General features: G+C 43.5%; 1 protein-coding gene across 2 annotated transcripts in view; it reads right to left on the reverse strand.

Annotated features, from left to right (window-relative positions):
• Positions 1-12,536, reverse strand: part of INPP5E (inositol polyphosphate-5-phosphatase E) — a 1,512,334-nt gene that overhangs the window by 339,723 nt on the left and 1,160,075 nt on the right. For both annotated transcript variants that reach the window (XM_044058519.1, XM_044058518.1), the window contains one exon: positions 5,610-5,725. In XM_044058519.1, the coding sequence (XP_043914454.1) occupies positions 5,610-5,725 (116 nt within the window). The remainder of the gene's footprint in view (positions 1-5,609; positions 5,726-12,536) is intronic.

Genomic DNA, 12,536 nt, shown 5'->3' on the forward strand with positions numbered 1-12,536 from the left:
TGGATGCTCTGCAATTCTTTGTATTCAAGATGACCCCTATGAATTCTGTGGACTGAGATGGGGTGAGATTGGATTTTTGCTAGTTTATGGTTATGCCTGGCCTTTCTGCAGTGAGGAGAGAGTATGCCAGGGCTTCTTCCAATAGATGTCTGGTGGGGGCGGAGATGAGCCAGTCGTCTAGGTACGTAAACACCTGGAATCCTTGTAGTCGCAAGTGAGCTGTGATGACTGCCATGCACTTTATGAACACTCTGGGGGCTGTAGAGAGTCCAAAGGGCAGTACTCTGAACTGGGAATGACTGGCTCCCGCACGGAAGCGAAGGAATCTTCTTGATGGTCTGTCCACTTTTATGTGGTAGTACGCATCTTGAAGATCTATCAAGTACATCCAATCATCTTTTTCCAAAAGTGGAAGGACAGACTGTATTGTGACCAAACGGAATTTCTGTACTTTTACAAACTTGTTCAATACACTGAGATCCAAAATTGGTCTCCAGTCCCTGGTTTTCTTTGGTCTTGAGTAGAATCTGGATCTTATCTGGTCTGGAGGGACTATTTGGATGACTCTTTTTTTTAGCAGCTTTGAAATCTCTAATGCAGTTTCTTCCCTTTGACTGGGTGGAACGTCGGGTAAGCTTGTTAGGGGAGCAGGTCGAAGGGGATATGATGACCTCTGGTTATTATCCTTTGTACCCAAGAATTGGTGGTAATGGTTAGCCAGACAGAAGGGTACAAAGAGAAATGACCCCCAACCACTTCCAGAGGAAAGCAGTTGGGCCACTCTTCAGGAGTGCTGGTAGGAATGGCCAGGGAAATAATCCCTGGAACCCTGGTTACGTGGACCCCCTCTGCCCTGAAAGAGGCATCTTCCCTGTGAGTTTCCCCCTCTGCCTCTAGGGGAGAACTTGGCCTGTGTGTCATGGAAAGAACCTTGAGACTTTTTGTGCCATATCTTCCCACTCTTCTGGTTTCTGGAGAAAGCCTGTTGAGGGAAAGAATAACGGACACCCACAGCAGAAAGGGTCTTACTGTCCTGCTCACATCTGGCCAGTGTGCTTTTAACCTTGGGTCTGAACGACGACGAGGCTTCGATGGGAGCTTTGAGAAAGGAAGCCTTGAAGGGTTCCGCAAAATTACACAAGTGCATCCAGGCATGTGATCTCAGAACAATGCCTGAACCCACTGCTCTAGCTGCTCCATCTGAAGCATGAGATATCAGGTGCATAGAGGAGTTAGATATCAATTCGATGGTGGCTAGCTGACAGGCCACTTTGTCATGGACCTCATCAGACACAGCTCCAGGCAAAGTTTCAGAGAGCTCAGAAATTAAGTCTATTTGAAGCCTGGTAAAATGTGCCATATAGTTCACGGACCTAACTGCAAAGGTCGCTGATGCAAAAGTACGCTTCCCAATTCTGTCCAGAGCCCGGGACTCTTTGTTGGGTGGATGGACAGTCTGGCTTTCTTCTTCCGCCAGGTACTTTTTAGTTGCGGCCGCAACCACCAAAGCATCTACAGGAAGACCTTTGGACCAATGGGGATCACTAGCAGGAGGGGACAAAATTTTATCTGGCCTCTGGGGAATGGCCTCAAGGTGTCAGGAGCCTTCCACGCATGCTGCACGACGAGCCGGACAAGTTCGTTGGCAGGTGGAGTAACCAAGGAGGTAGGGGGCTGGGCACGAAAGGCCTGCAGAAACACAGACTCTTCAGAGGTCGGGTTAGACGGTTGCCAGTCACCTCTCTGTTTAAGGACTTCAAGGATATCACCAAAGGACACCTCAGAGGGTGATCGAGAAGACTCTTCCTCATCATCAAAGTCTGTGTCTTCAGTAAGGGATTCCTCTATGGAGTCCATGTGCTTCCTCTTGCATGAGCTTTTTTGATCTTCCTCAGAGGGAGAACCTGGGAAAGACAGCACAAAAGGGGTCTCCTGTGGGGGTATGTCCTGAGGCCCTTGCGCCCAGTGTCTGCTAGGAGCAGCTTGTGTACATTGTGGTCCACAGGGAGAGTGATAGCACAGGATCGCCAACTGATGCCAGAGCCTTCTCCATTAGCTGGAAGTTCGGTCCACCTGAAGAGAGATGGGGCCCAGGGCAGGGGTCACCCCTTGCCTAAGTGGCTCAGCCTGCTGACTCGGAGTCCCTGGATGGCTGGGAAACGCCAAAGTATGTACACCACAGCTGACATCCTGGGCTGTGACAAGACTTTCCTGCCACAAAGGCAACTGCGGCTCCTTAGAGAGGTCCATAAAGGGAACCGTAGTGGGGAAAGACTGTGCTATATCAAGGGGCTTCAAAGGCAATGAAGGAGGAGAATAAGCAGGGGTCTTTGGTAAAGGATGATCACCTCCCGAGGAAGGATAGGTACTGGGGGGGGTGGGATACCTCTGGCCAAAAGCACTTGATCCACAACATGCAACACACTGTGTTCAGAGAGGCTTCTAGTGGATTTCACGGACATGGCCGAGGGAGAGTCAGGTCTATCCAAGGCCAGAGCAAACTCGGTGCCCACCAGGGAGGTGGTCTGCACTGAGAACAACAGAGCTGTAATGGACTGAACTACTGGTGTCTGCACCAAGGAAATCATCAGTGCTGAAGGCATGGTGTGCACAGACGATGAGGTCGGTACCCAGGTGGTTGTCGGTGCTAAGGCCTGAGCCAAAAACATCGGTGAAGAAAACTGAATGGTTGGTACCGAGAGGGTAGTCGGTGCCAAGTAAGTTGTCAGAGCTGAAAAGGTAATGGGCATCGAAACATCCATCGACGTCATAACAGTCTGCATCGACTGGACAGTCGGTACTGGTAAGGGAATCTGAACCAAGGAGCTCCTTGGTACCGATGCAGTATGGGGCACACTAGTCGGTGCAGAGGTCGCAGATGGCACTGATGGCCTCAGTGCCGAAGGTCTAGGCACCAAAAGCGCTGGAGCCGAAGAAGTCAAATCCGAACTGGAAAGCTTAGCTTTCTTGGGTTTCGGTTCCAGGGGGTCCCCAGCTGGGGACGAAGGAAGAGACTTGGCCTTTTTATGTTAATCATTCTTTTTCTTATGGGATCTTGGAAGGGTTGAAGCCTCCGACCCAGAAATAGCCTCTGAAAAAGGAGATTTAAGTAGCCCCTTCAATATTAATTTATTTTTCCTCTCAATTAACGTCCTGTTAAAGAAATTCTTACAAATCCCGCAAGGCAGGTCAACTGTTAAATGAGGCACACCCAAGCAATAGAGACACAGGGAATGTGCATCTGAAGTAGGTGATTTATGGCCACAATCTAAACATCCTTTAAACCCTGGGCTACCTTTTTTATCTGTCATGTTAGAAGGAAAGAAAGAAAGACCAGAAAAATACCAGCAATGGTACAAGAAATACCCGAAGGTAAGAAGGAAAAGGGGTTTACCAACGATGGTAAAAAAAGAATTACCTCGAGGTAAAGAGAGGAAAAGGAGTTGAAAAGGATTCAAAAAAGGGTAGTCGTTAAATGTGATAAGGTAAGAGATAACTATCTAAACTTTTTTGTGAAAAAAAGCTGTCTTGGAACTTTGTATGAAGAAAAATACTGTACTTAGCTCAAGAGAAGTAGCTTGACACGACCGAATGGCGATGTGGCAAACAAAATCTGAGGTAACAGGTAGAGGGGAATTTTGGGTAAGAGTTTTTAGCTTGAGAGTTTGGAGCTGGTGCAAGCTTGGAAGATGGCCGGTTCAGTTCCGAGGTCGGAACCGATACCCACATGTAAGAACTGAACGAGGATTAACAATATCAGATTATACGTTTCTTCCCAAATATATCAAAAGCTTTCTCATCCTTGTCAGAAAGAGAGGGACTTGAATTGACCACGTGTTTACCAGCAGATGATTTCACTAAAGCAATAGCTGCTGGGTCTGACCTAGGATGACAGTATAAAAACTTGAAGACAGAGGAGTTTAATACAATCTATCCACTATCTTTGGGGCAGCAGTCTGGCTGTCAGGCAAGTTACAAGTTGTGACAAAAATATCCTCCAGTACTGAAATAACAGGAGGAATTGGGGTAGATTCTAGAAAATCCAGTTATGATAACTAAAAACACTTTTTGGAGACTGTGGAATACCATTATGCTCCCAATGAAATGACAGATTCATTATGTGGCCTAATGGTTAAGGTGTTTGCCTTGCAAGCACAAGGTGCAGGGTTTAAGTCTCACAAGGGATAATTGGCTAGGCTTAAAAAAGCTCGAAAGGGCAGTTAGCTTAGTACTAATCTATGAACCTATGAAAAGAGGTTCAGAGAAGGAGAATCCTTAAAAAGGACTGGCTAAAGCCACTCTCTCTTCAGAATATGAATGAAAAATCAGAGGATACACAACAGAATCTCTCCCTTCACAATCATTTTATGGTTCATAAACTTGAACCTCTTCAGAAAGTGAAGAATCTTTTTTCTTTTTCTAGAAAAAGCTAAACAGGAAGGGTCAAGAACCTAAACTAAATCCTGAGCTACACCTCAAACTACTCCTATCAAAGTGAGGGGAAGAAATATGTCTTAAGTTTTTGCTTCTCTTTGACAGGAATTTCTGAAGCAGTAGACCCACTTTAACCAGCCCCCACCCCCAACTCCATGGATAGGCATAGCATTCTGGCTAGGCAACATGGTATTCCCTGCCTCTTCTTCTAAAACTGACAAAAGTGGCTCTCTCTTGCCTGCCAGAGGCACTCCAGCAGAGAGAATACGTCTAACAACTGGTTTACAGTGGCTGCAGGGACTACACCAGAGGGAATCAAGGAAATGATGAATGGTCTAAGGAATCAGAAATGGCCACAGCACAGTCACCCATCTGCCACTGAGGCACTTCAGCAGCCTGCTGATATGGCAAAGGCTTTTTAGTAATTTTTTTCCTTATGTGGCTGGAAGGGACAAGAACTGAAGAACTGGTAGGTTAAGCTGAAAAAGATGCCTGATTCCCATAGAGGTCTGGCAATACTTGTCTGTAAAATAAATGAATAGTTAAAAAAGTAACTTTTCCCCTGTAAAAAAAAAACAAAAACATCACATTAAACATTTACCCCAGCCCACCAAAATAAAATATCACAACTTCTATCTGAGAAAAACTAGTTTTAAAATAGTTTTAACAACAAAAGTAAAGACATTCCCATTTAAAAATAATCAAGTCATATGACAGTTTTTAAAACACTTTTTCCACGCTTTGAAATTATTTTACAGGAAAAAGTAAAGTGGAAGTTTTTCCCCCTCTGAAGGGAACTTATTTGCTCAGCAATGGACAAGCGTTAGCCGACTGTTGATCCTTGGAAGTGTCGAGAGGAGCTCTCTTCAGCAGCAGGAAAGCTCTGAATGGCTTGGTGCCTAAACCTGCCTTTTTATTCAGCTCAGCTTGACCTGACTAATGGTTTGGCCACATGGAAAGTGCCCTGAAGCTTTGGAAACTGGCCAGCTGTTATATTTTTAACAGGGTATATACCTAAGGTTCCTACAGCATTGTTTCACATGACGAACATTAGTAATTAGGCACAATGCAAAGTTTTATGAGGATGTAATCAGTTTCAATTCACAGCTCTATAAATGTCTGAATATAAAATACAAAATAAATGATCAAATAAATGTTAAATTGAAAATATTTACAGTAAATGAAGGAATTCTTTGCTTTCTGCCACTGTCATATATATCACATCCAACATCAAACTTGTAGGTTGGCGGAAACTGAATAGAAGCTTCTCTGAATCCCTTGAACACAGAACCTGGATAGAAAAAGCAAGGAAAAAAAAAAAAAAACAAGCACTCATCAATGCTGAAATTTAGTCTGTAGTGCAGTGAGTTGGATTGAGAAAATTAATGTAGTGACATTCATTCCCTGATACTTAATACAGATATCAAATAGGTAACTGAAACACACACAGCAGATTGATTTCAAAATGAACCATTTTTTTATATATTTATAGTAAGGGAAGTGGACTATACCATTCATTCTCTGGTACTTGATAGAGTACTATTGTGTAAGTAACCTTATACATTTATAAATATATTAAATATTTATAAATGCTATACTTATATATTTACAAATATATAGAAAGTATATTTGGAGAGACCTGCTACAGTAGCATACAGTTATGTGGGATACATCCTACCAAGGATATTACACATTTGGCCAGTGTACTAAAGGTTTTAGGCACCTTCTTCATGCACCATACTTTCACTCAAGCATGGCAGCATGCTAGTATAAAAAATGATATATGGGTGCCAAAATTCAGAGCTTTGTTATCATAAAGAGGGTGGCTATAGCCTAAAACTCTATAGTGGAACACTAATTAGTTAATGAGCTGTCATGTCATATCAGAAAAAGCAGCAAAAGAGCGAGAGGGATACCACCCTGTCAAAGGTATACAGTAGAAATAAAAAAAAAAAAAAGAACAGGGATCTATTTTCACATCTACTGTTATGGCAAAGTTACTTACACAGCTGTACAATGTTCATCACTAGATCACTGTTGCATGAGCATGAAGCTATTTGGGACAACTTCCAAAGCTTAGACAGTTAAGAGTGTCGGAAGTCCATAAGACACTGGGGAAGAGATCTAGTAAATCCTATTCTGGTTCTAGAAAAGGAGTCAATTTTGTAGTTTTTAAAATGTGCACAAAAGGCTAAGTTGCTGCCTCTAGAATAACTCTAAAATCCACAACTTTCCAAAAAGGGTGCAGAAGTAGCCACATCTGAAGTGGAGTGTGCCTTGCCATTCTGAGAGGGGCTTTCCTCATTGTGAGAATAGCAGAACTCATAGCCGGCCTTAGGCATAGGCCAACTAGGCAGCCGCCTAGGGCATCGGACTAGTAGGGATGCTTTTCCAGTATTTATTTGCTGTAGGTAGACCAGGATGGGGGCATCAGGTGGTGTGGTGGGGGTGCCATGAAGCCCTTTTGCCTAGGGCACCAGTTGACCTAAGGCCGCTCCTGGAATTAATAGCCTGGAAAAGCAATCTGGAAATAGTTTGCTTGGAATCTTGTCCTTTTTTCTTATTTTCAAAGGAAATAAAGAGTTGGTATGACATTCTGAAATTGTCTTGTTCAGATAGTTTCCGAGTTGCCTGCAGAGATCCAGGGTATGAAGAATTCTCTCTCCACAGTTCTTAAAATCAGGGAAGAATACAGGGAGATAAATTGACTAAATTTAGAGGTAAATTCAGAGACAACCTTAGGCATGAAAGGAGGACTGGTGTTCGGTGTCATGCTACCTTTGTGAAAACCTAAAAGGGGCTAAGAAGACATGAGGATTTGTAACTCAGACACCTGTTTAGCTAAAGTCAGAGCAATATGTAAAACTATCAAGTAAGAAACTTCAGGAAAGAGCTAGCCACAGGTTCAAAGAGATATTGAGTCAGCTTCCCCAATACAAAATTAAGATCCCAAGTTGGAGCCAGCAGTTTCCTATGTGATCTAACATGTAAAATCACTTTCAAGAACTGCTTGACTTGGAAAAAGAAACAAAATGGCAGATCTAATGGCAGACAAGCAGAAATAACTGAAAGATGCACTGTAATAAAAGCATAACACAAGCCACATTTAAGCAATTCACACAGGTACTGGACAACCACCAGAGACCCCGCCTGGGTTGGGTCCTGTTCTCTTTAAAAGCACCAACAAAGATATCTTCAATTTGGTTAAATACGATTTCCTAGCAACAGGTTTTCTAGCCTCCTTTAGCACCTGTTGCACACCCTCTGAAAAATGGTGACTAAATGCGATTAAAAACCTATCAGGTATATAGGCAGGTGTAGGTGCAGAACATTAGGGTTGATGAGAGATCCTTTGTCCTGTGTGAGTTGGTCCATTCTGTGACAAAGTTTTTAGTAACTGTCCTGGCCAGAAGCAAGAGAAGGAAGAACCATTGCTATCTGGCCCAAAAATGAGTAAGGAGTTAACGGGCGTATATATGGAGAGTCTTTCTTTATCTTTAGTAAGGCTCTGTTAATTGGTGTGTGTGTGTGGGGGGGGGGGGGGGGGCAAAAAAGAACATTCCTTATCTATGAGAAAGAAACTGCATCAGTTTTCCAGGATTGTTTGCAAGGAATCCTGGCACAGAACTTCTGTAACTGTCTGCTGTGAATGGAGGTAAACAGATCTACAGGTGGATAATCTCAAGGAAGACCTCTACATGTGACATTCGTTTCTGTCCTGGAACTGCTCATGAGTCTGCAACTGTGCTCTGCTCTGCTCTCGTGGAACCTGGGTTGCTTGAAGTGGCAGACTATGCTGAGTTGCCAGGTCCCAAACAACCATAGCTAGTCTGCATGGGGTAGGGCCTGGCTCTCCTCTGATTATTTATGTATCATGCAACTGCCGTGCTATTTGTTATAACTAACACTGGTCCTGCTGTCCACAGCAGATTCAGTGCTTTGACACCTTTATCATGAACATAATCTCTTTTGAAGTTTATGTACTTTCCTTGAAATACAGCTATATACCTTGCACTTTGATACCCTTGGAAACTGCTCCCCCCCAGCAAAGATTGAGGCAACTGCTGTGACAGACTGACTTGAAACAGGGGTTAAAAAGGGAGACCTGGGTTGTGTTGGACTTGTATGACCCACAAAAAGGTGTTCTCCTTTAATGAAGTCCAACACTGGAACAGGGAAGGACAGGGGATGTTGGTACTGGATCCAGACAGATATGAGCAGCCAGTGAACTTTCATGTGAAATCTTGATAAAGGAACCAGGGGATGGCTGGTGCCATGTAACCAAGAATTCAGAGGAAATACTTTTCTTTGTAGCTGGTTTGATGAGCAAGAGTTCTGAATTGGTGATGGTAAGTTAAGCTACCATAAAGGAGGTGTCTAGAAGTCATTATAGAAAAGTAAACCTGCGAGTTGGAATTGGGGGAAATTTTTTCAGATACAACTTGAATCCTAGACTTTGGAATAGATTCATGTAAAAATGAAAATATGCCAGTGTCTTAGGCAGCATCTTCTAAAATGAGGAAATCATTCGGGCAAGGGTAAATGTAAATTCTCTGAAGTCTGCAGAAGACAATGACTAAAACCAGACATTTTATGAATACCCTTGGAGCTGCAGTCAGACCAAATTGCAAAGATGTAAACTGAAAGTGTAATCTCACGACAGTCTTAAGTAACACCTGTGGTTTTTGTGAATAGGGACGTAGTAATATGCATCCTTGAGGTCTAGAGTGAAAAAGTAAGAGGTGTGAAATAGAGGGAAATGGACTGCAAGGTTAACATTTTGAACTTGGAAATAATGTATAAGTATTCAGAACTGAAAGATCTAACACTGGTCTCCAGGTGCTTTCCTTCTTGGAAACAAGAAAAAACCCTGGAATAAAAACCCTTCCCTTGTTGGGAAGACAGAACAGGCTTCTATTGCACCTTGTGACAGCAATTCTGTTAGAATATGGGGGAACACACGAGTTTGTTTTTTTCCCTCAGACATCTTTATTAAATTTTCACATATGACATAGGCAATCATACATTTATATAAATGAAAAACAAACAAAATGACACCACTTTAGTTGCAAACAGTATACATCACAGACACCATTGAAACAATTGTAGCTGCATCACTTATAATCATCCAGTCACTGTCAGTTAATCATTATATCCTGCCTCTTAAACCTTGTTCCTGCTATGCATATACTGTTCCCACAATTCCCATTTTTCTATAAATTTTGCTCCTACCCTTTTTTAAAGATCCCAATATTAGTTGTTTTATCTCTGTTAATATATTCACTACTTCTAGTAAAGTTAGTCTACATTTTGATTTCCAATTTCTAGTAATTTCCTTTTTGGCAGCCACCATATACAGACTCAGCAAGGCTTTACTATGTCTAGGCAATTCTGATTCTGTATCATAACAAAAAAAATCATCTCCCCAGTCAATCCAATCTGCTCACCCAGCCTCTTTGACAGAACAGTATCCAGGGAAAAGTACAGTTTTGTACCTACCATAAATGTAGATGTTCGAGTGCTAATACAGCTGCAGTCATAACAGATGGGTTCTCCTGCCGTCAGGCGGGTCCTCGGTCGGCCGAATTCCAAAGTCTAGGTCCAGCATCGGTTGTCGTCGCTTCTTCCCTGACGTCAGAGCGCCAGGGGTATAAAAGAACCAGCCGACGCCATTTTCTTCAGTTTTTCTTGCCCCAGATGTCAGGTGCCCCCAGAAGGAAGGAAGGCAATACATACATTTGTGTAATAAAGCAATGCAATATAATCAAAAAACAGTAGTTGCAAGCAAATACACCATAAAAGAATACCCCAAGAGGGGAAGGAGGGAGGGAAACCTGGACTGCAGCTGTATTAGCACTCGAACATCGACATTTATGGTAGGTACAAAACTGTACTATGTTCATCATGCATACAGCTGCAGTCATAACAGATGGGTAGAATCCCAAAGCTAAGAAAGGGGTGGTAGGCACTAGGTGGAAGTAGGAGGAGCCAGAATGCCCTGCAAGACTGCTGTGGCAAAGCCTACTCTAGTTTTGGAGTATAATGGTAGGTGGTAGTGCTTGGAAAAGGTATGCACAGAACTCCAAGTGGCTGCTTCCAATATATCCTTGGTAGGAACGCCTCTGAGGAAAGCTGCAGAGGTAGCTGTGGCCCTTGTGGAGTGAGATCTGATGCCTGCAGGTACAGTCTTACCATGAAAAGAGTAACAAAAGCGTATGCAGTGGGCTATCCATTTTGAGATTGTCTGTTTGGAAATTGGTTTCCCTTGAGCTCCTACAGCATAGGACACAAAGAGCTGTTCTGATTTTCTGAAAGGCTTTGTTCTGTCTAAATAAAAACGCAGCTGTCTGTGGATGTCCAAGGAATGTAGTAGTCTCTCTCCTTTGTCTTGAGGATTAGGGTAAAAGGTAGGTAAAGTGTATAGCCTGATTCAAAGCTACCCTGGATACCACCTCTGGCATAAAGGACGGGTTGGTTCGTAAGGAAACTCTGTCCTGATGGAAGATGATAAAAGGCTGCACAGCCATGAGGGCTTGTAGTTCCGATACCCTACGAGCTGAGGTGATAGCCAAAAGGAAAGCTGTTTTCCAGGACAAATATTGCAAATCTGTTGAGGCAGCTGGCTCAAAAGGAGGCAGGGTCAGCTTTTCTAGTATGAAATTGCGATCCCAAGCAGGTATTGGTTGTTTCCTTGCGGGTTTTATATTCTTTGCCCCTCTGAGGAACTGTCTTAAGAGTGGGTGAGAGAATAAAGGTGGATCAGTGTTGTATTCTGCAGAAATGGCTGAGGCATGGATTTTGATGGAGGAGAATGAAAGCCCACTGCTTAGCAGCTCAGCTAGATACTGTAATATTTGAGGTAAATTCAGTTTTCCAGGATCCTGGCCCTTTTTCTCATTCCAGGCACAAAACCGTTTCCATTTTGCGGAGTAAGCTTTTCTGGTAGATGGCCTTCTGGCCTCCAAAATGACATCCTGCACCTCCTTGGAGAGTAGGGTCTGTTGTGATGTTAAGGAATATTCCATGCGGCCAGATTGAGTGTTTTCAGCTGACTGTGAAGAGTTTTGAAGCTGTGCTGAGTCAGAAGAAGAGGCATTCGAGGTAGGGTCCATGGAGGGGAATGCGTCAGGCTCCTCAGGAGTGGGTACCAGTGCTGTCTTGGCCAGTCTGGAGCAATGAGAATCATCTTTGGTCTGTCTGCTCTGGTTTTTAGTAGAACTTTGGGCAGTAGAGGAAGAGGTGGAAAGGTATAAACTGTCATTGCTGTCCAACTGAAAGAGAGAGCGTCCACTCTCCAGGCCTGTGGATGGAAAGTCCGTGAGCAGAATTTTGTCAATTGGTGATTTTTGTGGGAGGCAAAGAGATCTATGTCTGGTCTTCCCCATGCTTGAATTATCTCTGTAAAAACTTGAGGATGCAACTTCCATTCGTGTGGATCTGTCATATTCCTGCTTAGGTTGTCTGCCAGCGTGTTTTCCTTGCCTGGCAAGTACTGTGCTTGAAGTTCGATTTGTAATTCCAGGGCCATGTCCCAAAGTGACATGGCCAGCCTGCACAGGGGGTATGAATGGGTTCCTCCCTGTTTGTTTATGTACCACATTACTGTGGTGTTGTCTGTCCTTATCAATAGTTGACCTGGATGCAGAAGGTCTTTGAAAGCTGTAATAGCATTTGTTACTGCTAGCATTTCCTTTTGATTGATGTGAAGATGCTTTTCTTTTTGGGACCATCTGCCCTGAATGCACCGATCTGTCATGTGCGCCCCCCCAGGCGTAGTCCGAGGCGTCTGTTGTGATGACTTGATTTGCTTGAGGCTTGTAGAATGGGAGACCTGTGTTTGTTTGGCATGCTTGAGCCCACCACAGAAATTCCCTTTGAAGACATGGAATTAGTGGTATTATTGTTTCCAAACTGTGGCTGTGTTGAGACCATAGGTTTTTCAGGTACCATTGAAGTTTCCTCATATGCAGCTTTGCACATGGGATTAGTAGGATGCAAGATGCCATGAATCCCAAAGCCTGCAGGATTTTCCTTGCAGTCGGCCTGGTGAAATTTGCTAGTGTTTTGAAGTATTGCGTTAGTTGCCCCTGCTTCTCTGGCGT

This window comes from Protopterus annectens, chromosome 16.part0 (assembly GCF_019279795.1).
Source record: "Protopterus annectens isolate FY-2018-M chromosome 16.part0, PAN1.0, whole genome shotgun sequence".
NCBI lineage: Eukaryota > Metazoa > Chordata > Ceratodontiformes > Protopteridae > Protopterus > Protopterus annectens.